This window comes from Prunus mume, linkage group LG6 (assembly GCF_029339155.1).
Source record: "Prunus mume cultivar Tortuosa linkage group LG6, ASM2933915v1, whole genome shotgun sequence".
Lineage (NCBI taxonomy): Eukaryota > Viridiplantae > Streptophyta > Magnoliopsida > Rosales > Rosaceae > Prunus > Prunus mume.
Genome location: NC_142703.1, coordinates 8,863,249 through 8,887,178, shown reverse-complemented (window position 1 = coordinate 8,887,178; position 23,930 = coordinate 8,863,249). Strand labels below are relative to the sequence as shown.

General features: G+C 36.8%; 3 protein-coding genes across 8 annotated transcripts; 1 reads left to right on the top strand and 2 right to left on the bottom strand.

Annotated features, from left to right (window-relative positions):
- Nucleotides 1-6,739: 6,739 nt before the first annotated feature.
- On the bottom strand, nt 6,740-8,044 carry LOC103334192 (transmembrane emp24 domain-containing protein p24beta3-like). The gene is made up of 4 exons (XM_008237132.3): nt 7,719-8,044; nt 7,329-7,515; nt 7,128-7,235; nt 6,740-7,036 (listed from the first exon to the last, which is right to left on the bottom strand). Exons 1-4 carry the CDS (start codon nt 7,944-7,946, stop codon nt 6,903-6,905), a joined length of 657 nt encoding a protein of 218 aa, XP_008235354.1. The 5' UTR covers nt 7,947-8,044; the 3' UTR covers nt 6,740-6,902.
- Nucleotides 8,045-8,173: 129 nt separating this feature from the next.
- LOC103334193 (2-oxoglutarate (2OG) and Fe(II)-dependent oxygenase superfamily protein) lies at nt 8,174-14,430 on the top strand. Of its 6 annotated transcripts, none has more exons than XR_016127956.1 (16): nt 8,174-8,327; nt 8,443-8,520; nt 9,003-9,086; nt 9,186-9,356; nt 9,596-9,664; nt 9,772-9,898; nt 10,213-10,285; nt 10,462-10,578; nt 10,700-10,819; nt 10,930-10,948; nt 11,171-11,255; nt 11,421-11,749; nt 12,435-12,550; nt 12,644-12,731; nt 12,862-12,959; nt 13,840-14,430. XR_016127956.1 is itself a non-coding variant. In XM_089054679.1 (16 exons), exons 1-15 carry the CDS (start codon nt 8,205-8,207, stop codon nt 12,945-12,947), a joined length of 1,689 nt encoding a protein of 562 aa, XP_088910805.1. In that variant the 5' UTR covers nt 8,174-8,204; the 3' UTR covers nt 12,948-12,959; nt 13,840-14,430. The 6 variants fall into 6 exon arrangements, 4 of the variants coding, with proteins under 4 accessions (XP_088910805.1, XP_088910804.1, XP_088910807.1 ...); XR_016127955.1 differs by having other exon boundaries at nt 12,638-12,731; nt 13,840-14,311; XM_089054679.1 differs by having other exon boundaries at nt 12,858-12,959.
- Nucleotides 14,431-16,637: 2,207 nt separating this feature from the next.
- On the bottom strand, nt 16,638-20,141 carry IDD12 (indeterminate(ID)-domain 12). The gene is made up of 3 exons (XM_008237134.2): nt 19,275-20,141; nt 18,754-19,153; nt 16,638-17,811 (listed from the first exon to the last, which is right to left on the bottom strand). The coding sequence occupies exons 1-3, from the start codon at nt 19,453-19,455 to the stop codon at nt 17,007-17,009; spliced, it is 1,386 nt and encodes a 461-aa protein (XP_008235356.2). The 5' UTR covers nt 19,456-20,141; the 3' UTR covers nt 16,638-17,006.
- Between the last annotated feature and the right edge of the window lie 3,789 nt (nt 20,142-23,930).

Genomic DNA, 23,930 nt, shown 5'->3' with positions numbered 1-23,930 from the left:
GTTCTGTGATTAGCGAATTGTAATGGGTAGTGTTTGTGTTTGATATTTTATACCCGTTTTCTTAAAGGGTCGTGTGGTGTCAAGCTATTAAAAAAAATTGAGTTGACACAAATATGACACAAACACTATAAACACGACACGAATATTATGTCTAAGTGTATAAATTTAATATATTATCGCTTTTCAAAATAGGAAAGTTTCTCTAAAAATTGAAACTTCAAAAAGAAGAAGAGCCTACAAGCTGCGACTGAAGACACGCGTGTAGGCTGGATAAGAGGAGAAGGCAAAAACGAAAGTCAGATATAGCGGTGGGCTCCACCATCTCGCAGACCGCGTGAAAGTGGCTCCCACATTTTGATCTCTCAATCAAACGCGAGAAAACGCGAGAGAGTTGCGGACTTGGCGATTATTATGATATTAGTAGTAGTAGTACGGGTCCTTGCTTTTTCCCAATTGCTGACTTTTGAAATTTCTTTCTTCTATCTTTTTTTATTTTTATTTTTATTTTTATCAAAAAGAAAATATGATATGTACACTTGAAATTTCTTGACCAAAAAAAGAAAAAAAAAACTTGAAATTTGAAATGCATCGCCTTCTTCCATCACATCTCATGCCTCCTTTTTCACTTTTTCTAGTAGGGTCATGACATTTAATTAGCAGGTAACAATATTATGTTATCTGACATTTGAAATATGTTGTTTTTTATTTTAAGAGAAGGTATCCTCGTATTTAGACGGGATTTCGATGTGAAAGCTTAATAGACCAAAATGCATCCGAGCACCTAGCCTTTCACATCTTACATTTATGAGATCCTATTTAAGAAAGAAGGACAAACACTAATTTATTTTTTTCACCATTCTTAAGGTTATTGTTGTTACCATTGAAGTTATAAATCCTTACGACATAAAATATTGGATTTCAAATTCACTTTTATTCAAAGTGTATACCAAAAAACCTTTGACAGAGCCATCAATTTTAAGGTGGACTGAAACTTTTTTTTTGGATAACTTTTATTTTTCAATAAGAAAGAATCTGTGTTACTCATCTTTCAATTGCTTTTATTTCTTTGACTTTGTATGATGCATAATACTTGGAGCCTAAGTTATCCGAGCTGATAAGTGGATAAGGTTCAATTCTCGGTGTTTTGCCTGGACAAAATGCATCCCAAACTTTCTTATTTGCTCCTTGAAGGCTTTGGGAAATTTCAACACGACAGATCTGGGCCGTCATCTCACCAAGCCGATTGACTGACTGGGCTTAAATTTTTAGTCGTTCGGGCCCCTCCCAATTGAAGTGCGTAAATACTATAATGAAGATTTAAAGTGAGGAGGTTATTTGAGGAGGTCAAATCTCACCATCAACAAATGTAAAGAAATCATGGGACTTAAATATTTTAAATGTTTTGACGGTCGGATCGGTCTCCTCAAATAAACTCCTCACTTTAACTCCTCATTGTAGAAGCTCCCATTGAAGTGATAACAAAAAGAAAATTGCATAACCCCACGACAAATAAACAGAACAGTAGGAACACGACAACTTGATTGAGCATTAAACAAATTAGTCCCTTTTTGCTTTGCTTATGGTCAGGTCAATTTGAGAAATAATGCCAAGCTAGCTACGCCCCACATGCCTACTGACCTAGTACATTCAAATCATTCCCAATCATAATGCTTATTTTTTTAGAAAGTGCCTTCAGTCTTCTTCCTAAGGAAAATAAAAAAGTTAAACCAAATTAAAATGAAATCAACAACTTATCATCAATATATTTGGTGCTCTGTCACGTTGATTACGTCTCATTGTCACCCAAAGTTGCAATACGGTTCTCACTTAATCTATTCAGGCTTCAGTATAGAGCACCAAAATATAGAAATTTGATCACACCAAAATATAATAGAGGAACAAGATTGAACATGCTTCCTATAAAACTAAAAATAAAAACTTCACTTAAAAAAAGATAATGGAATGTTTATAAATTGTAAACTTTGGAAAACACAGTGATCAATTTGGCTACATTTTTTTCTCAGTGACCAAATTGAATTTTCGTGTAAAACCTAGTGACCAAAAAAGTATTTAACCAAATAAATAATAACAAAAATATAATTACTAATTAAAGTAATTAATTAAGGCTAAGATATTACTTAATTACAAATATTAAACTAAACAAAAATATTGTTTATAATAAAAAAGTCCATAAAATAATATCAAATGATTAGTTATTGTTTATTAAGTAATTTATGAAACTAATTAAAAGATTTAAATACTCATTATTCACTAAATAAATAATAAATGAAGTAATTAAATAAAGCTAAGATATTACTTGATTACAAATACGGAACTAAACAAACTAATTTTTAATAATAATTTAGTGACCTTTCCGAGCAGAAGTCGTCAATCAAGAGCTATCTTGACAACTTTTGACTGGAAAGATCTATCCCGACGACATTCCGGCAAAGTTTGTCGGGATGACATAGTTGGTTTTCCAAATCTATTGATGTAGTGTTCTAACAAAATGTCACATTTTTCTTCCAACTCGAATTATATAAACATATATTGATGCATATTTTTCACAACTTTTCTAATGTGGTTTAATGCATTTCCTAATTGCTAGATCCTCTTATTTAAAAAGTATAGTTGCACAAATATACTCTTTAAATATACTCGAATATTAATCCTCTAAACTACTCTTATCGATAAACAAAAATAGGGGAAAAAAATTTGAAAGAAGAGAAGGATCCTCAAAATATATATAAAGAGTATAGCCGACCAGCTATACTCTTTTTTAAAGAAATAGAAAGAAATAGGGTATAGCCGACTGGCTATACTATTTTTAAGACACATTATTAAAATACGTATAGCCGCGCGGCTCTTTAAAAAAAAAAGAAAGGGATCCGCGGGGCAATAAGGCGTCCACGTGTAAGAATGGTATAGCCGGTCGGCTATAATATTTTTAAAAAAATACAAAAGTCGTGTATAGCCGCGCGGCTGTACAATTTTTTTTTAAAAAAAAGCACCCGTCTTGCTATTGGGAACTGGAAAGAGAAAGTAAATAATTCCAATACATGACGCAATTCCTACCTCTATGCCCCAAGAACTTCCACAATCTCCAGAGCATATTTAAGTATTGGGGATGAGCTGAAAAGAAAGGGTTGAATGGTTTCCAACAGCAGTTCTATGCAACCTAAAAAAATTAGTAAGTAGAAAGTGAGAACACTAGACATTAATTTAGAAACCTAAGCATTGAAGGGGCCAGAACGAGCAAGCCTTTCAAGAATGGTGGAAGCACGATTTCACGAGCTAGTTCAAACAATAATTGTATGACTTGCTTTTCACAGTCCACACTAAGTAAGCCAGACTCCAATAGAAGATCATAGAAAGTTTGGGATGATATAATTGTGTGCAACTTTGTCCTGTTAACAGCATTATCACACACTCCAGCAGTCACAACACGCAACAAATAAGTAAACACCTTAATGTAGACCACTAAAGAAGATCGATCTGAATGCTCTCCATCACTTTGGAAACTATGGAGTGTGGTAAGCAGAAGAGAAAACCCAGTGGCTTCACCAAACACTCTCTGAGCTGAGTTATTAACTCCCAGAATACGCCACAAAGCCCCCATAGTGTCACATTTTGCATCACTTTGAAGAGTGTGTGGTAAGCAGAAGAGAAAACCCAACAGCTTCTACTATGACATCCACAGACTCCACATTTTGAAAGTTCTCGATTAGCCACTAATTTTTATTTCAAAAAAGTTGGAATAACAAGTTGATCAGGGATATGTATGAAGGAACAAGAATTTATGCAAAATCACAGAAATTCGAAATTGTGCCAGAGTTACCATCTTCAATGATCAAACATGACAGCACCCTAAGCACCCCTGAACGGTGTATATTATCAGACACAAGAAAAGGGAAGAACCACAGTTACACCATTAGCCAAACGGAAAGATGACTGATTAGTTTCTGCTTTCTTTAATAATGAAACCATACAATCCCACGCAATAGCAACTGTACCATCGGCTTCCCTGAACCAGATTCCAAAAGTCTGGGTGATGAAATTTAAAAGAAGAAAAGGATCCTCAGCTATACCATTCAAAAAAATTAGAAAAAATCAACTACAGCCGTGCGGCAATGCGATTTTATAAAAAAATAAGTAAAACGGGAGTATAGCCGCACCGTGTATAGCCGCACGGCTATACTGCATCAAATATACTAATATTTAAACAGGATAGCCGTTCGGCAATACTCGTTAAATGTATTCGAGTATTTTAATAGTATAGCCGCGCAGCACAAGAAAAGGGAGAACCGCAGTTACACCATTAGCCAAACGGAAAGACGATTGATTATTAGTTTCCGCTTTCTTTAATAATGAGACCATACAATCCCACGCAATAGCAACTGTACCATCAACTTCGAATATAGGAAGCTTCCCTGAACCAGATTCCATAAGTCTGGGTGATGAAATAATGACATCCTTATTGTCCAAGTGCTTTTTAAAGCTGCTTGAGCTGGACTTTCTCTCCAACTGATTAGAATTTCCACTTTGATGGTCTGAACCCAAAAGAAACTTGTGTTGCTACAGCTCATCCAACAAAACTTCCAGGACACCAACTTCTCGGAGGACCTTTATGCACTGCTGGTCGAAGGATAAAAGTTTAACAAAGAAAGAAAGTATGGTGTGCTTTAATTCTGATGATATTGGTTGCTGCAACAAGCAACAAAGTGAAAGTAATTCTTGCTCCGCAACGCAATTCACAACAGTCACAGCATAGAATTTTTAAAAGTATGTCCGGCAAAGATGGAGGAAAACCGGCCATATTTAGGATGAAAAGTGAAACAGTCCGTAACTGCTGGCACAACTTGTAGTTTTCGAGATGACTTGAAAATATATTGAACATTCTATTTAGAACTTCTGCTTGCAACTCCCTGTTATCTATTTTGAGGAAAATGTCCTGCAACATCTGAACTGCTTCAAGGTCTTTAATTTTATGATTGTCCTTTTCCCAAACTTCATCAGCCAATCGGTCTGGAGATGGTGTCCAGGTATAGCCGCCCGGCGGATCGGCTATACTAACAAAGGGAAACCTGAGTATAGCTGCGCGGCTGTACTGTTCATCTAAAAAAGGGAAACCCAAGTATCGCCGAATGGCTATACTATTCATGTAAAAAAGGAAAACCCGCGTATAGCCGTTCGGCTGTACTATCTATTTTACAAAATAAGGTAAAACCGAATATCGCCGTTCGGCTATATTATTTATTAAATAACCTCGCGGCTATACTATCTATTTGACAAAATAAGATGGAACCGAGTATAGCCCCAGTTATACAAATTATAGCCGGGCGGCTATACGATTCATCTAAAAAAGGAAAACCCGAGTATAGCCGCTGGCTCGATTATTCATGTAGTATAGCCGCGCGGCGATACTATCTATTTTAGTATAGCCGACCGGCGATATTATTTATAAAAAAAAATGACAACCCTAGTATAACCGCGCGGCTATACGAATTTTTCAACATAAGGTAAAACCGAGTATAGTCGCGCGGCTGTACTAATTAGTAAAAAAATAAAACCCGAGTACCGCCCGACGGCTATACTGTTTATTAAAAAAGGAAAACCCGGATATAGCCGGGCGGCTATACGATCTATTTTACAAAATAAGGTAAAACCGAGTATAGGCTCGCGGCTATACTAGTTATTAAAAAAGGAAAACCCGAGTATAGCTGGCCGGCTAGATCATATATTTTTTAAAAATAACTTAAAAACCGTGTATAGCCGGTCGGTTATACTGCATAAAATATACTAATATTCTTGCAGTATAGCCGCGCGGCTATACTTTTATTTTTGAAAAATAACTTAAAAACTGTGTATAGTCGGTCGGTTATACTGCATAAACATATCAGAATTTTTTTTCAATATAGCCGTTCGGCTATAATCTTCAAATCTATTCGAATATTTTGACTGTATGGCAGCTTGGCTGTACGTTTAAAATACATCGGAGTATTTTAAAAGTATAGCCGATCGGCTATACGGCAATATTGTTTTCTTTTTTTGTAATTAAGTAATATCTTAGCTTTTTTAAAATACTAATTATTTACTAAATAAATAATAATTGAAATATAATTACTAATTAAAGTAGTGATTAGCTCCTTGAAGGCTTTGCCAAAGTTCAACCTACAGATCTGACCAAGCCAGTTGACTGATCGGTAAGAAATAACTGGATTTAAAGTTTTCTTTGTTGGGGCCTCTCCCAATTGAAGTGCTAAAATGATCTCAATAGAATGGTAAACAAAAGAGAAAATTGATTCGTTTTTGCTTTGCTTATGGTCAGGTCAATTTGAGAAATAATTCATGCCTACTGGGCTAGTACATTCAAATCATGCTCAATCATAGTGCAAAGCAGCTTTCTGCCTTTTTCTCACGCAGGCCTGTTGTATATATTCTCATATACAGTCCCAGTAGGGTAACACATGCAAGGATTGTTATTATGGCATTTTCTTTGTGTCCAATGTAGTACTAGTGGTAGTTGGACTGAAACGTTACAAACTTAAAAACATTTACTCATTTGTGTTACATTCAATACAAGGTCTCTTAGTTGAATTTTGATTGGAATGACGAGAAAAACTTAGTTATCACTGCCATTGGTATATGTATGTATTATACATGTGCATCTCTCTTAAACAACATACACCCGTTTCAAGTAAGTATTTCTCTGATACAACCATATTCTAATAGTTGAAAATGAAACGGAAAGGAAAATTTGTGTATTGAAGTGTTTGAAATGTGCTAGTAAAGTTTGCCTTATTTAGCTGAAGTTTCAAAATTTACCGAGAAAAAGAGAGAACAAGATAGTTATTATGAATTTATAAGAAGAAAAATAAATTAATCAAGGAAAATGAGGAAGCTTAAACTCTGTTGTAGCCAACCGTCTTGCTAAACAGATTGCGGATGTACACCACTTGAAGAGCACTTGCAGCAGCAAACACAATGTACTCTGCAAGTGTGAAGTAGATCACACGTTTTTTCGTGCTAACATTTGCTGTTAAGAAAGAAACCAGGATAATTAGAAAATTTAGGGTTGTTTAATTTGTGATTAAGAGAGAGAGAGCAAAGGGGCAGATGAGGCTTACTATATCTATGCCTGGCATCTCGTGCTTTAAGGTACTTTTGCTCTGTTGTTATAGACTCCAATGCCTCCCTCAGCTCAGCAATCTTAATATTAAGAGGGTCTATATGTTCTGCACCAAAAATAGAAAAGACAAAGATCATATGGTTTCCTAGTGTTCGTATTTTTGCTACCATGGTACAAAAAGCACGTTGAACTAACTGACCGTCTCTAGCCAAGTCATGTTCATTTGGGATGTGGCCAACATGAATGTAGAAAGATACAGTCTCCGGAGTTGAAACCGGATTGCGAAAACAGAACTTGTAGATTCCACTCTGCGGCGCCTTGAACTCAAACTTATCCCCCGATGTTCCTTTTAGAGAGAACACTATGGTACCTCTTGGAGTCATCGCCTGCATAAACCACGCAAAAGTTGCACATCCATTTGAAAACAAATCGTGCATATTTTTTTTATATGCACTCAATTATTAACCAACTGTTTTGATTTGATTCACAATTTGACAATATAACATTAGATTATTTAACAATTAAAATATTGTGATTTTCCAATATAAAGTACATGCAAATTGATAGAAATGGATGACAGGAAACTTACGGTGAAATCGATACCGGGATGATCGGAGCTCCAGAAGATGTCATGGTCGATAGCAACAAAGTTTCCGGAGACGGTATCTCCCTCGTATAAAACTTGCTCTGAGACACATTCCAAGTCTGTCACAGTGATTGAAAGAGCAGTAGCAAAATTCCCATTGCCAATGAGGCTCATAAGAAAACCATATGCTACGTAAATCTTCCCGTACGAAAATCTCTTTCTTGTCTCCATTTTGATCTTTACCCTGAAATTCAATTCACCATTGCACTGAATCTTGGGAGAGAGAGAGAGAGAGTGTGTGTGCGCTTCCTAAAATGTGAAATAAAAAAGGCTCAAATTTCGGTAAACTCGTTATGATCCGTGGGTTCGCTTCATATTTTGGTTGACCTATTGGGCCTGGAACTTGGGCTTAGCTTCCTACCTCATTAACATTATTTTTCATTATTTTTAATTTTTTTAAAATAAATTTATTTGCTATGTCTCTCTGCTATGGTCAGTAACCGAAGCTCAGCGAGAACAGCAATGGAGGAATCTCTGCAAATTCAGAGGTTGGAGGAAGCTCCTTCGGCCAGAAACTTCGAGTCTCGGATCGAATCCACGAACTTTCCCGCTGTAATTTTCTTATTATTTCACATAATAAACTGCAAATTTCTTCGCGCCCTGCTTATTCACAAGCATTGCTGGCTCTCACTTGCTCTGCGTGTTCTTGCTTTATTATTCTCAATAGGTTTTCAATGGCTGTGTTAAGAATTGGAAAGCTTTCTCCAAATGGAATCCATCGAATGGCGGCCTCGACTATCTGCAGGTTTCTCTGTTTTTTTTCAGTTTATTTTTCTTCTTCAGGTCTGCTTCGTTTTCTAAATTTTAGTAAATTAGGAACTGTGTAGTTAAAATAGTTTTGTTCGAAAAATCGGCCTAGGCGGCGCCTAGGCGCTAGGCGGGTCGGGTCCTTTTTTTTCCCTGACTTTAAAGTACCTCACGCTGCCTCTCTCTCCTCTGAGCCGTCGTCTCCTTCTCTCTCTCTCTCTCTCTCTCTAACGACAGACCACCAATGCATCATTGTATGTATTATTTGAAATACATATAATGATGTACTAAACCAGTAACCAGTTCTTTCTCCTGAATTATGCTTCAAGGAGCTAGCTGCTGCTGCATAATATTTTCTGGGATCAGCTGTTATTTTTGTTTCGGTTTCTAGTCATGTGCTCATTGCATGTACTATTGACTTCTTTCCTTTAACTGAATTGAATTTTGTGCTTGATATCATTCTGATGAATGGAAAACTAGGAACGAGTCGGATTGTGTGTTGTGGAGGCTATGCTATCTAGTTCTGCACCTGTCTTCTACGGTGATCTTAGAAGCCATGAGAGGGTAATCTATATGGTGTTTGCTAATGGTCTGGAGCTTTGAATTTTTGTCTCTTCTGGATCTCATTGGGCCTAACTAGTTTACTACCCCTTCCTTTTGTAGGTACCGCTGCCATTTTCTGCCTTCATTGGTCTATGTAAGCAACGCATGCGTCATTCAGAGGATGGTTCTGGTGTTTGTTTTGAATCAGAACAGCGTGGACTATTGGAGCCTGTATCTGAGTATGACCGTAAGCCCTATGAGGATGCTCCTCAACAAATATATTTAGCACAGGTTTAACATTCAATGGCTTTAAGATGATGGATATCTTTGTGTCTAAGTATAATCTGTTTTCTTTTCATTAATGTTGTTAATGCCATGCCTATGATTAGTCATTTTAGGATACTTTTGTTCCTTATTTGGATGAATATTTTTTAGGATGTACTTTATGTAGTATGTTAGACTTTTTAGGTTTGTTTGAAGGGTAATGGTCTCACATCTTTGGGATGTAACTTTTGTCATGTGTGATTCAGGTACCAATAATCAATACTGAAAATGAAGAGAGGGTTCAGTTAGAATCTTTGCGGGAGGATATCCAAACGGTTTGTGAATTTCCTGTACTAGTCCTTACTGTTTACTCTACAGGCTACCACTAAAGAATCCTTTTCTACATCCTTGATCTCTAATGAACACCAGTTGTTTTCTGTAGCCTGTATTTTTGGAGGATAAAGTACTAGCTTCTACAAACCTGTGGATGAACAATGCTCAAGCTAGATCAAGCACTCACTATGATCCACACCATAACCTTCTCTGCATAGTTTCTGGCTGCAAACAAGGTCAAATCACTTTCTATGGCCCTCTTAGTGCATAGGGTCTTTTTCAACTTCAGGTTCACTAGGTTTTGTATATTACCGGTGCTCTTTGTTCACGGAATGATTAGATGCAAAGAAAGAGAAGTGATCTTTGCTTTTATAGTTTACTTGCATGCCTAGAAAAGTGATTGTTTAGCCTTATTCTTGTAGGGCCGCAAATTTAAGGATTATTTCTATACTGAAAACTTGGTTTGAAGTTGCACGCAATTTTTGTCTAAAATAGAGTTTTTTTTCTTCTTATTTAATAATTTTCAATGAGAAACTTGTATGCTTCGCAGTGGTTTTATGGCCTCCTTCAGCAAGTGCTATGTTATACCCTATGCCAATATATGGGGAGGCATCAAATCATAGGTATGGCACTTTCTGTATTAATTATATGAATTCAAATTAATGTCTTCTATAATTATTTAATTATGAAAATTCAATGCTTCTATTTATTTACTCATTTGTCTATCTTTCTATCAATAAAGAGATCTATGTGCAGCCTGTCAGTGTTTTTATTTTTCCCTCTTGTGGCCTCTTGGCAGTTCCGTTCCTTTAGAGAACCCAGACTTTTCAAATTATCCAAGAGCACAATGTTTAATGGAGTACTCGCAGAAGGTTATTCTTCACGCAGGTGACGCGCTTTTCATTCCTGAAGGCTGGTAAGGTTTATTATACATCAGTGTTCATTAGGAGTCTTCTCTCTTTTCTTCCTTCCCCCCCTCCTTTTGTAATTTATAACTTGAATGAAATATTCTTAATGGCTATTTCTGTTTGCCACAGGTTCCACCAGGTAGACAGTGATGATCTGACCATTGCTGTCAACTTTTGGTGGCAGTCCAACATAGTGTCAAACATGTCAGAACACATGGATGCATATTATCTGCGCATAATATTAAGAAGGTTTGTCATAGAGTTTCTATTTTAGCTAGTAGGCAAAGCATTTCCAGAACAGCTAACTTGATTCTGTTTCTCTCTCGTGATTCATTTACTTGTCAAATCCGCATCGAAAGATTGACAGATAAAGAAATGGTACATACCTCTCTCTCTCTCTCTCTCACACACACACACACACACACACACACACACACACACAAACACACACTCAAACACACAGAGCTAGATATATATTTGTCTGTTTATTTAATATGGTGGTCATATTTTCTGTATTTTCTTCTCCCCCACCTCCCTTTTAAATCTTTGAATCAGAAGTTTATAATTGAGCACTATAAGTATATTTAATTTTTAGGACAGAACCGAGTGCTGCCTAAATCTTCTTTAGCTGAAATGGAGAACAAGAAAAAGCATACATGTGTGGTGCTTAATAATGGAGGAGTAGGTCAGTATCTATAAGCTCACTGATAGATCATCATATATTAAGATTACTAGGTATTGCTTCATTCCAATTATTTATCATAGAAAAGAAAGGAAATTTGTAATGAATCTCTATGGCCTTGGAAATTCTTTCTGCTGACATCCATAACTTGATATGATCCCCACCCAGATCAGAATGACAATGATTTGGATCAGGCATGTGAGAGAAAGGATCTTAAAGGGAAGGAACTAGAGCAAAGAACCATGTCACATGAACTGGAACCCCTCGCTATCCATGCTCTTCATGAACTTGTTTCTTTAGTTCACCATCGTGTTAATGCTGCTGAGCTAAGACAACCAGTGCGATCCACTTCAACAACTGATTCTGCAGATAGTGTGAAAGATGAATTCACCAAAGTTGTGAGAGCAAATTCATTTAGTTTGGAAGATGACCCAGTTGCTAAAATTATTTGGGCTCTTCAACCGTGCACTTTTAGAAATGTATTTCTGGCCATGGTGGTGAGTTTGAACAGTTTTACTTTCACTATATAGCTTAAACTAGTAAATTGTAATAGGTTACTAGACTTTCGTTTCATGTGAGATGTTCTTCGTTAATATAAAAAAGTGTGATAAAGCAAGGCATTTTCCATTAAGTAGGCGTGTGTTGCATGTGATATAGTAACAGCTGAAGCAAAGAGCAGGTCTTCTTACTTGGATAGGGGTAAATTTTCATATAGGACCTTCAATTTTATGGGTCGTCTTTATTCCCTATTTTGTCTATTATTCTGGATGCTCGTCCCTTATGATGATGTCTCTATGCTTTTGCTAGTGAAAATTGTCCCATCTAACAGAAAAGTGAGCTTTGGTAGTTTCTCCTTTGAAGAGGCTTGCTTGACTGCTTTTTCTCTTGTTTCTGTATGTTTTTTTTTCTAAAGGGTGTGCAAGAATGCAGCTGGGCAGGACACCCCTCCTCCCCCCTTTTTCTCATTTTAACCCTTGATTTTTAGTGACTTTCATAAGCTATACCCTTTGGTAACGCCGTCATGGCAAAGTGGTGAGGGGACTAATGCAGCTGCTCTGATTAAAGAGATTATTGTTTCTGATCAAAGATCTCTTTGTATTCTCAGCCACATTATGATAACTATATATTGGTAACTTAGTTTATGAGCTAGCGACCAAGCAACGTTTATATTATCTTTTGCAGAAAAATTTCCCAAGAACTCTGGAGGCTTTAATACTGCACTTGCTTTCACCAGTGGGAGCAGAAGTGCTTACATGTAAATTTGAAGAAATGGATCAACAGATCACTGAGGAAGATCGGTAATTGTTAATTTGTCGTTAAATCTTTTGTGAAAAGGTGAAGATCTGTATTCAGCTTCAATCTGCTATTCATATTCATCATTTCAGGAACAGATTCTACCAAGTTTTCTATGGGGCATTTGACGACCAATTCGCTGCGATGGATGCAATTCTAAACGGGAAAGAATTATTTGCACTCCAGGTAATGCTGTGCATGTTGAAACATGTCTTTTGACACTAATGATAACATCTATTTCTGTCATAAAATAGTGGAGTATAATGTGCACATATGGATTATTCTTGATTTGTTCCCATATTTTCGTGTTAGGTAGGTGGGTACTCAATAATGTTTGTAAGAAAAAATTGGGTAGGGGATGATTTGGAGCGTAAGATGTTCACTGGCTCACCTTCTGTATGATGACCATCTCTGGTATGAAAACATGATTAACCTTAGCAGACCAGTTTGTTCTGGAATAGTCAATGCAGATTCTTAAATGGTTGGAAATTAGTTAAAATTGATGTCATGGACTACCATAGTTAAGTACATTGTCCCGTTTGATATTCTTGTCATTTTAAATGTTTAAAAATATCAAAATTTGAAGCACTCTTTGTTGGTTGTCCCTAGAGTGGAGAAAGCCACTCTCCTGTTGTCCATTATGTTGTTGAGATTACCTAGTCTTGACTAGAGCTGGGCAGGGAACAGGGTCACAAGTTAGTTGTTAATATGGAACCAGGGTTCAATCTCTTGTCTTTTCCATGATCAGAGATAAGAAAAAAGTTAATTATTTTAACTTCATCATTTGATTTTGTTTGCTTGCATGACCTTAGCATATCTAATTTTACTGGAAGTTTTCTGATGGGCCGTGGGTCCTTCTTGTCATGTGAATAATGCCGTGCTGCATGGCCGCCTTATGTATGTAATTCTTCTGGATAGTTTTGGATGTATATGTTTTCCTTTATTTACAGTTGTACAGCTGGAATCCACTTCATTTGAGAACTTTGCATTCTACTCGTGAATTTTCTGATCTTTTTCAACCTATTGACAACCTTATTTTCCCCCAATTAAACAGCCTTCTTAGACTTTTCGTTTGAAAGGCCTTTGTTCTTGCCCTAGTTCTTTACATTTCCCAATCATCACCTAGATGGGGAGTTGGTGAATTTGTTTAACTCTCCATGCAACTATTGATTTCCCCTTCGTAAATGAGCAAAATTGAAAATTTGTCGGTACAGTATAAAATGTTGCTAGTTGCCCAATGATGCATACAGAGTAGATTGATGTAAATTCGCATTTACTGTATTCTTTGTTGCAGGCATACAAGAATGTGTTAGATAAGTATTTGGGAGTGGATTGGGGTGGGCCAAAACCCGGGGTCTGACGAAACTTCTTAAAGAAATTGGTCCCGTAGTATCTTGACGGAGCAAATCGATGCATATTCATTACAGAAACTTTTTCCCCCCCCTTGAATTCTCAAGAGTACTTTACAAGTGTTCATCCACAGGCTCCTAGAATTCAAGTCATCACTAGCTTTAAGCATATTGTTTTATCATTGGTTGTACATTCTATGTGATTGCATATGCTCTGCAACTTTTAGGTTCCTGATGCGCTATGTGGATTATAGTTTTTGAGTTATATGTTGCGTTACTTCACAGAGAGAGTAGAGAAAAATTGTTGGTGAAAAGAAATAGGGGACCTTTTCCTTCTTAATTTGATTTGAAAACATTGTATTTTATGTGTCGATGGAATTGATGGGAGAGGGTCAATTAAAGTATTCTTAGTTGTAACTGAGAAAGTAGAATCAGTTAAGGACCACAGGCGTGCTGGGAACATGAACAAACAGTCCATATATAGTACCCAGAAGCAAATGTTCAGAGGCTTATACAATGCCAACTATTTCTTTAAATTTTTTCTTCAAACTTACACAGCATTATCTAATTCGGATAAGTAGCATTTTTCGACTTGTTTTCTTCTATGAAATGGGTACAATTGAGCAAAATCAAGCATGAACTTAAGTTGGAGGGTGGATTCTTGTCATGGAAGTTTAAATCTTAATCCAACTTTTTCTTGGGTAAATAATTCTTGATCCCATTTTCTCAAAGCAAAACATATAAATGTGTATTAAGTTCTACATGCTTTGTTGAATTAGTAGGAGTGAGAGGGTTGTGGAAAAGGAGGAGTTGTATGGGAATTTGCAGCACAAGGGGAAAAAAGGATGGAAAAGCATGGAAAAGGGGTTTTGGGTAATTATAAGAATTGGAAGGACAAATTAAAAGAGGGGAAAAGGAGGTTTTGTTGAGGAGAGATTCCCTGGTGGAAGATGACATATGCAAGGGAATAAGGATGCTGTGAAAGAAAGAAAGAGAGGGAATAGAAGAGGGAGGAGAAGCTTTTGGTTTGTCTGGTTGTGCAGATAAAAAGATGCAGTTCCTTTTACTAGGCAAATGGCATATATTGTACCTTAACCCTGCAACTTATACATAAACTTTCTAAAAGCTTGGATATACCATAACCACCCAACCCTTCCTTTCATTAATCCCTAGGTTCTCTCTCTCTCTCTCTCTCTCTCTCTCATGGTGGATATACTGGGTTGTAGCAACAAGATCCATTCCTTTAATTAGGTCAATGATTTTTGAAAAGAACGCTTACATCATGTGTTCGAAAAAAGAAATGTTCAACAATTGACATGCACAAATGGATTAGTTAAATACAAATGAAAATTGCAACCTAATGATCCATTATATATCGAATTAGATTAGGACATTCAAATCTGATTAAGCAACTTTCTTATCGAATGGGGATTATGGTACGAGGCAATTTGACAATCTCTTTATCATCAATTTAAGCAAATCAAGACCTAAACATGCAAACATTTCTAAGCATATATAGTTTATCAAGTGTTGGGATTTGGTGATCAATAGCCGGGTCCATGTTAAAAAAAACAAAGACGACGACATTACTCCAATTATGGGAGGAGCTGCCAACCAAGCCAAAGGCTGTGAGCCAGTGATGTGGGGAAGTGCACAGAAATTGATAAAGAGCAGTCCATCCATCAAGTAAAGAGAAGACAGAATTATTTTTCAAAGTTGCATCTATCTATCTATCTGTCTAGCGAGCAAGCTACCATCTTTTTCATAAAACCGTTGACATTTTACAAGCTTTCATTTTTATTTTCCCTCTACATCTCTTTTCTTTTCTTTTTCTCTTTTGCTGGGTTTAGTAGTACCACTATGCATGTCCCCGGACCACCACCATCACACCCAGCACAGATTCACACACCATCAACTTATTAGTTTGCCTTTCTACTCACGCTCGCAGCAAGTTTTACATTCTACGGCTTAGTCTTCTCTGTCTCTCTTTAGAAAAGGCCATCTTCCCTTGAAATTTTTAAAATTTTCCACACTACCCAGTCAGTCATCCTTTCTCTCTCAAGAAATACTTCCCTATTCTCGTTGCATTGCCCCATTCGTCCTTTCTTTATTCTCTTTTAATAAGTGACATTAGGAGAATATAGGAAAAAGGGGGTCAATGCAAAACGGGAGTAAGGAAGTTTTTCTCTGCCCCAAAAAAAAGTGACATTAAAAAAGTTCTTCAAATTCTCAAATTCCAAATACCACATGATAATCATCACATACAATGGAAGAACGGTAATGATTCACTTTTGAATATAAGATATCATCATGCAAACAAATGGTTAATTATTTTGATTTGACACCTTGAAATTATCTCCATAAAAGTTTATTTAATTAATTATAGTAAAATCTTATTACATTATACGTGAAATTATATCCATGAAATTCATTGCTTCAATATAGGCTATAGCTATAAATGTTCAGTCGAAGCTATTATTCCAGTCATTTTGTTATGGCCCTCTAGCCTCTCTACCAACATGCTCTACTTCCATCTCTTATTATTTTGTTTCCATTCAATTATAATTATCGTTTTTGGCGTTAATCTATTTGTAATTAAGCTGTAAATGGAGGAGGAGGGTGTTATTGGAATTCCAGTGCATGCAATGATGCACACCGTGCATGTTAATATTAGTACTGGGAGGCAGAGTGCATTCTTTGATACGTACTCGTTGTTGGTCTACGACCAGAATGTACTCATAACACAACTAAATCTTTTCCGTGAATTAAACGGGGTCTTAGAACACAACCAAGTCTCTCATGTGATTTCCTAAAAACTTAAAAGACTTTCCAGGCAAATTGCTTCATGAAATGTAAACAAAAAGATTAATAGATAATTAAGCTAGCTAGTAAAATATGGAATTTTTTTTGTGGCCGATGGCTGAAGACTTACTCACGTACGAAATATAAAAACAACTATCACAATCCAAAAAGAGTTTAATTTCACCCATTTTCTGCCATATTTATGTCTGGAGTTTGGACGAGGGTCATGGGACGCAAGGGTCTTTTTGTCATTTCAAAAAGCTCCATATTACTCTTTTACCCTCGCGGTCAAACTTGAGGCTCAACGCAGTCAACAGTCTCCCCACGTTTCCGAGGCAGCAGCAGTGGTCTCAGCGAACCCAAAACCTTGGGGCTTCAGCAGCAGCGAATTATTATGACCACGCAGGGCCTGATCGTACGGCTGTTGCTGCTGTTGATGGAACTCTACGCCCCCGGCGTACGTTAGCATGTCCTTGACGACGTTAACAGCACCAACATTATGATTCCCCGTGCCATCCCCGGTCAGACCAAGAAAATCCCTTGTCAGGCGGTCAGTCTTCTGCCACGTGGCGAGATCCCCGGACGTGAACTCGCCTAGATAGTCGGTCGAGATCATATTCATATGGCTCGCTGTTCCAAACTCGCCCACGGTCAAGCCAGCGGACTGAGCCTGTTGGCCAGCAGAGGCTGCTGCTGATGATGCAGAACCAACGGTTGCAGCCTTTTGGAGGAGCGCAGTGGCTGACAAGTGAGCGGATGACGTGGAGGGTTTTGAGCTGGGATGTGTGCTGAGATGGAGGTTCTGGAAGGGTGAGGTCAACAAACCCTTGTGGGATTGTGTTGTTGGGAAATGGTTGTGGTGATGAGATTCAGTCTTGATGAGATGGTGATTAAGGTTAGGGTTAGGGTTTTGATGATGAGGTGGGTCCCAGGGAGTGAGGGAGATGGTGGTGAAGGGTGGTGGTGGGTTTTGGAAAGGGAAGAGAGAGATTTGAGGTGTCATAATATTTGGGTTTGTGGTGGTGTTGGTGGCGGTTAACTGGCTTGCTGACAGTTTTGCACTTTCTTCAGCCAAAGCATCACAAAATGCCCTGTGAGTTATGAAGCTGTCCTTCCTATATATATATATATGCACATTATTCACAAGCCAACACAATATATAAGTCATAATTCAGAACTTGAACAAACTGAAAAATAATGTAACAATGGAGCAGAAATTATTAGAGAAGTGAGGGACATAAACGTCAAAGAAAAATGATATATATATATTCATTAAATTACATGAATATGGATGCATGCCAATGCCATGATTGAAGCTTAATATTATATAATGCATGCAAAAAGATGGGGATGGATGAATGGATAAATTGAAATGGAAAAGAATTACGATTTGGTTGAAAAAAGAAGTCGTGCATGAAAACAAGCTCAAGAAATGAGAGATTTACATTGATGAGGGAAAAAAGAAAGCAACTGAGGTTCAGAATAGCAGCAGCAGCTGATATTCTTGCAGATTTATCAGTTTTTTTCATAATGACCGAGCTCATCTCATCAGAGTCTCTCTGTCTTCTGCAACTAATTAATGCCACATGCTTCATGTCCAAGACAAAAAAAATATATATATATATATATATATATAAAACTGGTCACGGGTTTTCCCCAACCATGAAATATATATCCCCAAAAGTTCTTCAAACTTCTTTAACTTTTTCTTAGCTTCCCCATCATTGTTCTAGACCATATGCAGCAGCAGCAGATACACTCCATTGCAAAATACCAACAAAGAAAACCAATTCGAATTGTTTTTATAAAAAAATAACTTGTGAGCAAAAGAACTTGATGAAGCATTAACTACAAGGACTTGAGGACACAACATATATAAAACCAAAAGGTTATAATTGAGTGCTACTTTCTTTCTTTCTTTCTTTAATTTCAAAGTTTCAAACACGCACATGAGCACGGCAGGCAAGTTCAGATGACAGTCACTTGTATTTATGGTGTTCATTTTGGTGCAACTTTTTTATAAAGTTAAAAAAAAAAATGAGAAGAAATTAAATCACCTGGAGAAAAGGGTTCCACAGTCGCATCTATATTCTCTTGTACCACAGGTTTTGGAGTGAGCCTTCCAATCAGATTGAACAGCATAGATCTTGGAGCACTTGTCACACTTCCACTTCTTCTCCCCATGCTTCCTGCAAAAGTGCTTCTTGATCCCAGTGAGGTCACCCAGTGCTCTTGAAGGGTGGTGATGAACACATGAGGGCTCAGGGCAGACATAGGCTCTCTTTCTGATCTGATCCTTGTTGTTCCTTTGCTTCAGCTTCCATGGAAGGTTGTGGCCTCTCCTGTGAAGCTGAAGATTCTGATCTCTCTGAAACCCCTTGTTGCAAATCTCACACACAAATCTGTTTGTGGCCAGTAGAGTCTTTGGGGATAATGCAATCACTTCAGCATCTGGGTCTGCAACAAACACATCCATAATATAATCAAACACAATATTTTTTAGTACAAGCGATAATCTTAACTATATCGAATCTAATTGAAAGTAAAGGGTAGGCTTTAAAGTGTGATTAATTAGTACCTGGGTTTCCAGGGAGACTTCTTTTCTTTTTGATTTTGTTGGTTGGGTACGGGTGCTGGTGATCAGATTGATGAGGAGAAATATTGGTGGAGAGAAGGAGTGGGTTTAAGGGGCCGAAGTCAGAAGAAAGACTATTAGCTTCCTCAGACAAAGAAGTGGAATTAGACATAGCAGGAAACATTGTTGCTTCTTGGACTGAGAGGAAAACTCCAAAACAGAGAAAAACAAATTAAATTTGAAAGGAAGCTGATGAGAGATCTCCTTAGATATTTGAGAATAGGGAGATCTTCTCTCCCTCCTTACTGCTTGTTCACTTTTGCACCTTTGAACAAATTAGCAGGAGAAATGAAAGACTTAAACCTAAGCAGAAAATAGAGAGAATCCCAGCTAGCTGCTTTTGGACACAAACTAATAAGCAGAAACAACAGGTGGCAGAAGCACAGAAACACATAAATATATATTCATTTTTGAGTGGCAAAAAAAAAAAAGCACAAAATATATATTCAATCTCGTGAAGTAGTGATGATGATGATGATGATGATGATGGGTTATTCGATCTCCATGTCACTATCTTAGCTAGGCCAGGGGTCATGGATTGCTTGTCTGAGCAACTCTGCAAAACCTATACAATACAGATGTCCCTCTCTCTCTCTCAGACCATTATCAAGAGCTGTTGTCCATGCAAATCCAACATGGAAAGAACAGACAATAAGATGTTTTTTTTTTTTTTTGACTCAGGACCTCATCACTATCCAATAAGCCTCTCCTTTCTATATGATCTCTCTCTCTCTCTCTCTCTCTCTCTCTCTCTCTCTCTCTCTATTTGAAGTTAGAGAGCGACAGGGTAAATTATGAAGAGGATATTTCAGTACTCAGTAGCAGCCTGGTGTGTTATTTTGTAGGCTTGTAGTGTACAGGTAGTGTGATGATTATAGTGGCAGACTAAGCGAGGCAAATTGGAAATTTCTTGAAACAAAAGGAAATAAAAAAGAAATAACACACAAGTAGAGGAAAAAGGCCAAGCTAGGGAACCCAAGAAAAAGCTAGAAATTCTGCAAAGGAGGTCAGCTAAAGCAAAGACGAGGAAGAAGCCCAATATCCACCCAATTCATCACTAGATTTCTTTTTCTTTTCTTTTCTTTTTCCTTTTTTTTTTTAATAAAAAAAATTCAATTATTTTTTTTGTGTTCGTTTTCATTTTTGAAGTGTGACGTTGGCACTTTCTGTCTTTTCCTTTGTTGCTGTAATAAAATACCCAAACCCTAAAAGGGCCTTGATTGATTTTGAATGGAATGAATATTAAAAGGAGCGATTTCTTACATGAAGGAGACTTAGGAAAATGAGAAGCTTAAAAAGCTTTGTCTCAAGGCAAAGGGTGGTGGTGGCAAAAGGCAATATAGATAGATAGATGGACCGACCCTTCTCAACTCAACCTTTTTCTATAATATATTGTACCCCACTATTAACATGATTGATCCATTGATTGACTATTTTATATTTAATATTTTTTTAATGTGCAATTATATAAAACACTAATAAAATTTGTCTACCTTTATTCAATCATTAATTCCTCCTAAAACCCATCTTAATTTTTCCTATTATGTTTTTTTATTTTAAATCTAAATTAAAAGAAAATGGATTCAAATTCGGATGCAGAGTTGGAAGCACATATATTGTAGCCAACTTAACTTAGGGTTCATTTGGAAGTGCTTCTAGATTCTAGAAGGGTTAAAAGCACTTTATGACAACTAAAAACCTTTCTAACAATGTTTAACATAAAATTTTAGAAGTGCTTATGGGCCATAGAAGCACTTTCTGGAGAAGCACCTATTACGTGCTTATTCAGAAAACACTCCCAAGTGTTTTTCCAGAAAACACTTCGATTTTTTTATGAAATTCTCAACAACTTTATAATAAAAGCACTTATAAGTAGAAGTGCTTCCTAGAGAAGCAGTCCTAAACGAGCCCTTATATTCACAAGTGAAAAATGAATCATTTGGGTGATGTTGAATTTTTTGATTTGAAGCCTTGCTTGCTTATTGTGAGTTCCATTCCACCTTATTTCTATCTCAACCTATAATTATTGAAAAACACATAATGATTTTTTGGGTGATTTTAAATATTATTCCAAGCTTCTCTATCTGCAATTATTTTCATCAAGTTGTCATTGAATTATTATGGAGGGTTAGAATTAATTCATTTTCTTGGTTGCCATAATATATTTGAGGATTTCTTTTCCCTTTCTGTCTCTCTTTCTTTTGTTATTATTATTCTCTCAGATCCTAGTGTACAGTGAAAGTGCTCCAAGCAAACCCCACCAAGGAGGGAATTTGGAAGGCCCTCCTCCTACCCTCTTTTCTCTTTTCTCTTAACTTTCTTTATTCCAAACCCAAATCTAAAGCCATAAGCGAATTGTCCACTTTGTCCCCATGAGTTGCCAAAATTAGCAAGCCCTTTGCCCTCTACTTTTATATCATAAGATGGTTAAAAGTGTCCTTGGCAAGGGATTCTCCTCCTTTTGAAGCCATGCGTGGCCTAATATAACATGGCAGCAACCATGCAAACCAATCCCTTAAGCCTTAGGCGTGTTGGGCATAGGACCCATCACAGTTCATCTATTTTTTTTTATTTTTTATTTTGCTCTTATAAATCCTTTTGGAATCCTATGTGGTTTCTTTTGATCTAAATCTTTTGAATATGCAGGGCTTTTTAGTGAGATTCATCTTCTTTTCTTTTGGGATAAGATGATATTTATGCTTCACTGATCATCACCTTTAAGGCAAACAGTGCAATGCACAATGGCTCATGAAATTAACAAAAGATAAATAAAGCATCAATGGACTTTAGTCAACTCGGTGAAACAGACGTTCTCACCACTTTGCACTCGACTTTGAATTCCCCTCCTCAATTTGGGTAAAGCACTCTAACTATAACATCATAGTCCATATTTAGAACTGAACTGAACAAGGCAATATTCTCTGTAAAATCACTGCCCAAAACATTTTCCACCCACCATTTTGGCTCTTCACCAAGTTAACCAAAATTTTATTGTGAAATTGTAAGGGGGCAAACAGAAACTGGATCATTTTGCTTTATTAATTGAAACTTGAGAAATAGAGCAATCCCTTGCCTTTGAATGTGTTTTGGTTTTTTGGGGCTCTTGTTTGTTGTTTAGTGTTTGGTTGAGTATGTTTTGTTACCTTTTTTTTCCTTGTTCAACACATTAATTTGGTTTTTAGCTGAAAAAGAGAAGATTAAAGGACATTTGACAAACAGGGGAGATCCTTTCAAGGACAAACAGAGGTCAAAATTTGTCCTTCAGAACCATATATTTGGATCCAGCTAGGCGCCTGGAACTGGAATTTAGTGGCTTTACAAATTGACCAAAATGTTCAATGGGACTGGCTTATTATAGTCTTAGTTTGATGATATTGTTAAGGCAATGGACAATATTCACAAGTGCACGAATCAACAATAGTATAGATATGCAAGTAGGAAGTCGAACCCACAAGGGTTTATAAAACAACTTAATCAATTAAATTGCACTAAACTTAATTAAGCAAACAATTGTTCGATTGATAGGAAAGTATTTACATTATCATGACTATAATGGTTTCATTTGATCAAGAAACTATGAGCAACCCCTCAATTAAAAATGGGATTTTGCTAATTAAACACAATCATCTACAAAGATGGTGTAAAACAACTAACTATTGTTTAATAATAAACAAAGCAGGTCCACAAGATTTGGCCAAGCTGAGAAACCCAAGTAGCATGGAGATGTGAAAGTTTTACCCTTTCAAGTAATTGAAGCGTACTGAAGTTAATGACAGCCATCTCATATTGTTTGTTTGTTCTTTGCTGATTCTAATTTGAAGCTACCTTATTATAACTCTCTTCTCTTCTTATGCTCTGTTGTGCATGCTGAGAGAGAGAGAGAGAGAGAGAGAGAGAGAGAGAGAGAGAGGCACATTTCATATTTTTTTCATGAACTGGAAAGAAAATACAAATGCGGGCCATGCCTTATTCACGGGTTCTTTCTATTGCCAGATTCTCACATGCAAGTTTTGGCTTTGGAGGCAAATGAAAAGGCAAAAAAAATACAGAGGAGGACCTTCCATGACACTTCACTTTCTCTGCTCACCTCTCCAAGCTTAATTAGTAGATAAACTTGTTTAGGCGCCTAAACTACTCATTTATGACATGGCTTAAAATATCTTAATCAATATATTAATCTACCAAGAAGAAACCCTCTTGCATTGCATCCTTTACACACTCAATAATCTTGTCCAGACTTACAAGTATCTCATATTTTGACTTTCTGACATGTTCCTATTGCTAATGCCTTGCCCTGCATGCTCTGCCTCTAATAAAATATATGCTCTGCCTAAAATCCCACCGACACAGAGCATGAAAGCTAAAAAGTGCTCGCTTCCAACCCTATGAAAAATACAAAGATTTATTATATATTTGATTTTTTTTTTAATTCAAGCAATACTGGAGAGAAGAATCGAACCTAGGACCTCAGTGCAAAGGTTAATGCTCTTATATATTTGATTTTTAAGGGAGGCTCCCAAGCCTTCAAACCCCGAGTCATTCTTTAGTGACGACCTTATATATGACCCTTAGGTAACGTCATATCTCTTAACCGTTGGA

What these genes read in the sequence shown, in the direction of transcription:
- LOC103334192 (XM_008237132.3), bottom strand. Translation starts at nt 7,946, where the DNA reads ATGGAGACAAGAAAGAGATTTTCGTACGGGAAGATTTACGTAGCATAT. An exon ending in ATCCCGGTATCGATTTCACC is followed by an intron (nt 7,516 to 7,718) that starts GTAAGTTTCCTG and finishes TGGTTTATGCAG; the next exon opens with GCGATGACTCCAAGAGGTAC. An exon ending in AGATGCCAGGCATAGATATA is followed by an intron (nt 7,037 to 7,127) that starts GTAAGCCTCATC and finishes CTTTCTTAACAG; the next exon opens with CAAATGTTAGCACGAAAAAA.
- LOC103334193 (XM_089054678.1), top strand. Translation starts at nt 8,205, where the DNA reads ATGGTCAGTAACCGAAGCTCAGCGAGAACAGCAATGGAGGAATCTCTG. An exon ending in AATCCACGAACTTTCCCGCT is followed by an intron (nt 8,328 to 8,442) that starts GTAATTTTCTTA and finishes TATTCTCAATAG; the next exon opens with GTTTTCAATGGCTGTGTTAA. An exon ending in AACAAATATATTTAGCACAG is followed by an intron (nt 9,357 to 9,595) that starts GTTTAACATTCA and finishes TGTGTGATTCAG; the next exon opens with GTACCAATAATCAATACTGA.
- IDD12 (XM_008237134.2), bottom strand. Translation starts at nt 19,455, where the DNA reads ATGTTTCCTGCTATGTCTAATTCCACTTCTTTGTCTGAGGAAGCTAAT. An exon ending in AAGTCTCCCTGGAAACCCAG is followed by an intron (nt 19,154 to 19,274) that starts GTACTAATTAAT and finishes TGTTTGTTGCAG; the next exon opens with ACCCAGATGCTGAAGTGATT. An exon ending in TGTGGAACCCTTTTCTCCAG is followed by an intron (nt 17,812 to 18,753) that starts GTGATTTAATTT and finishes ATATATATATAG; the next exon opens with GAAGGACAGCTTCATAACTC.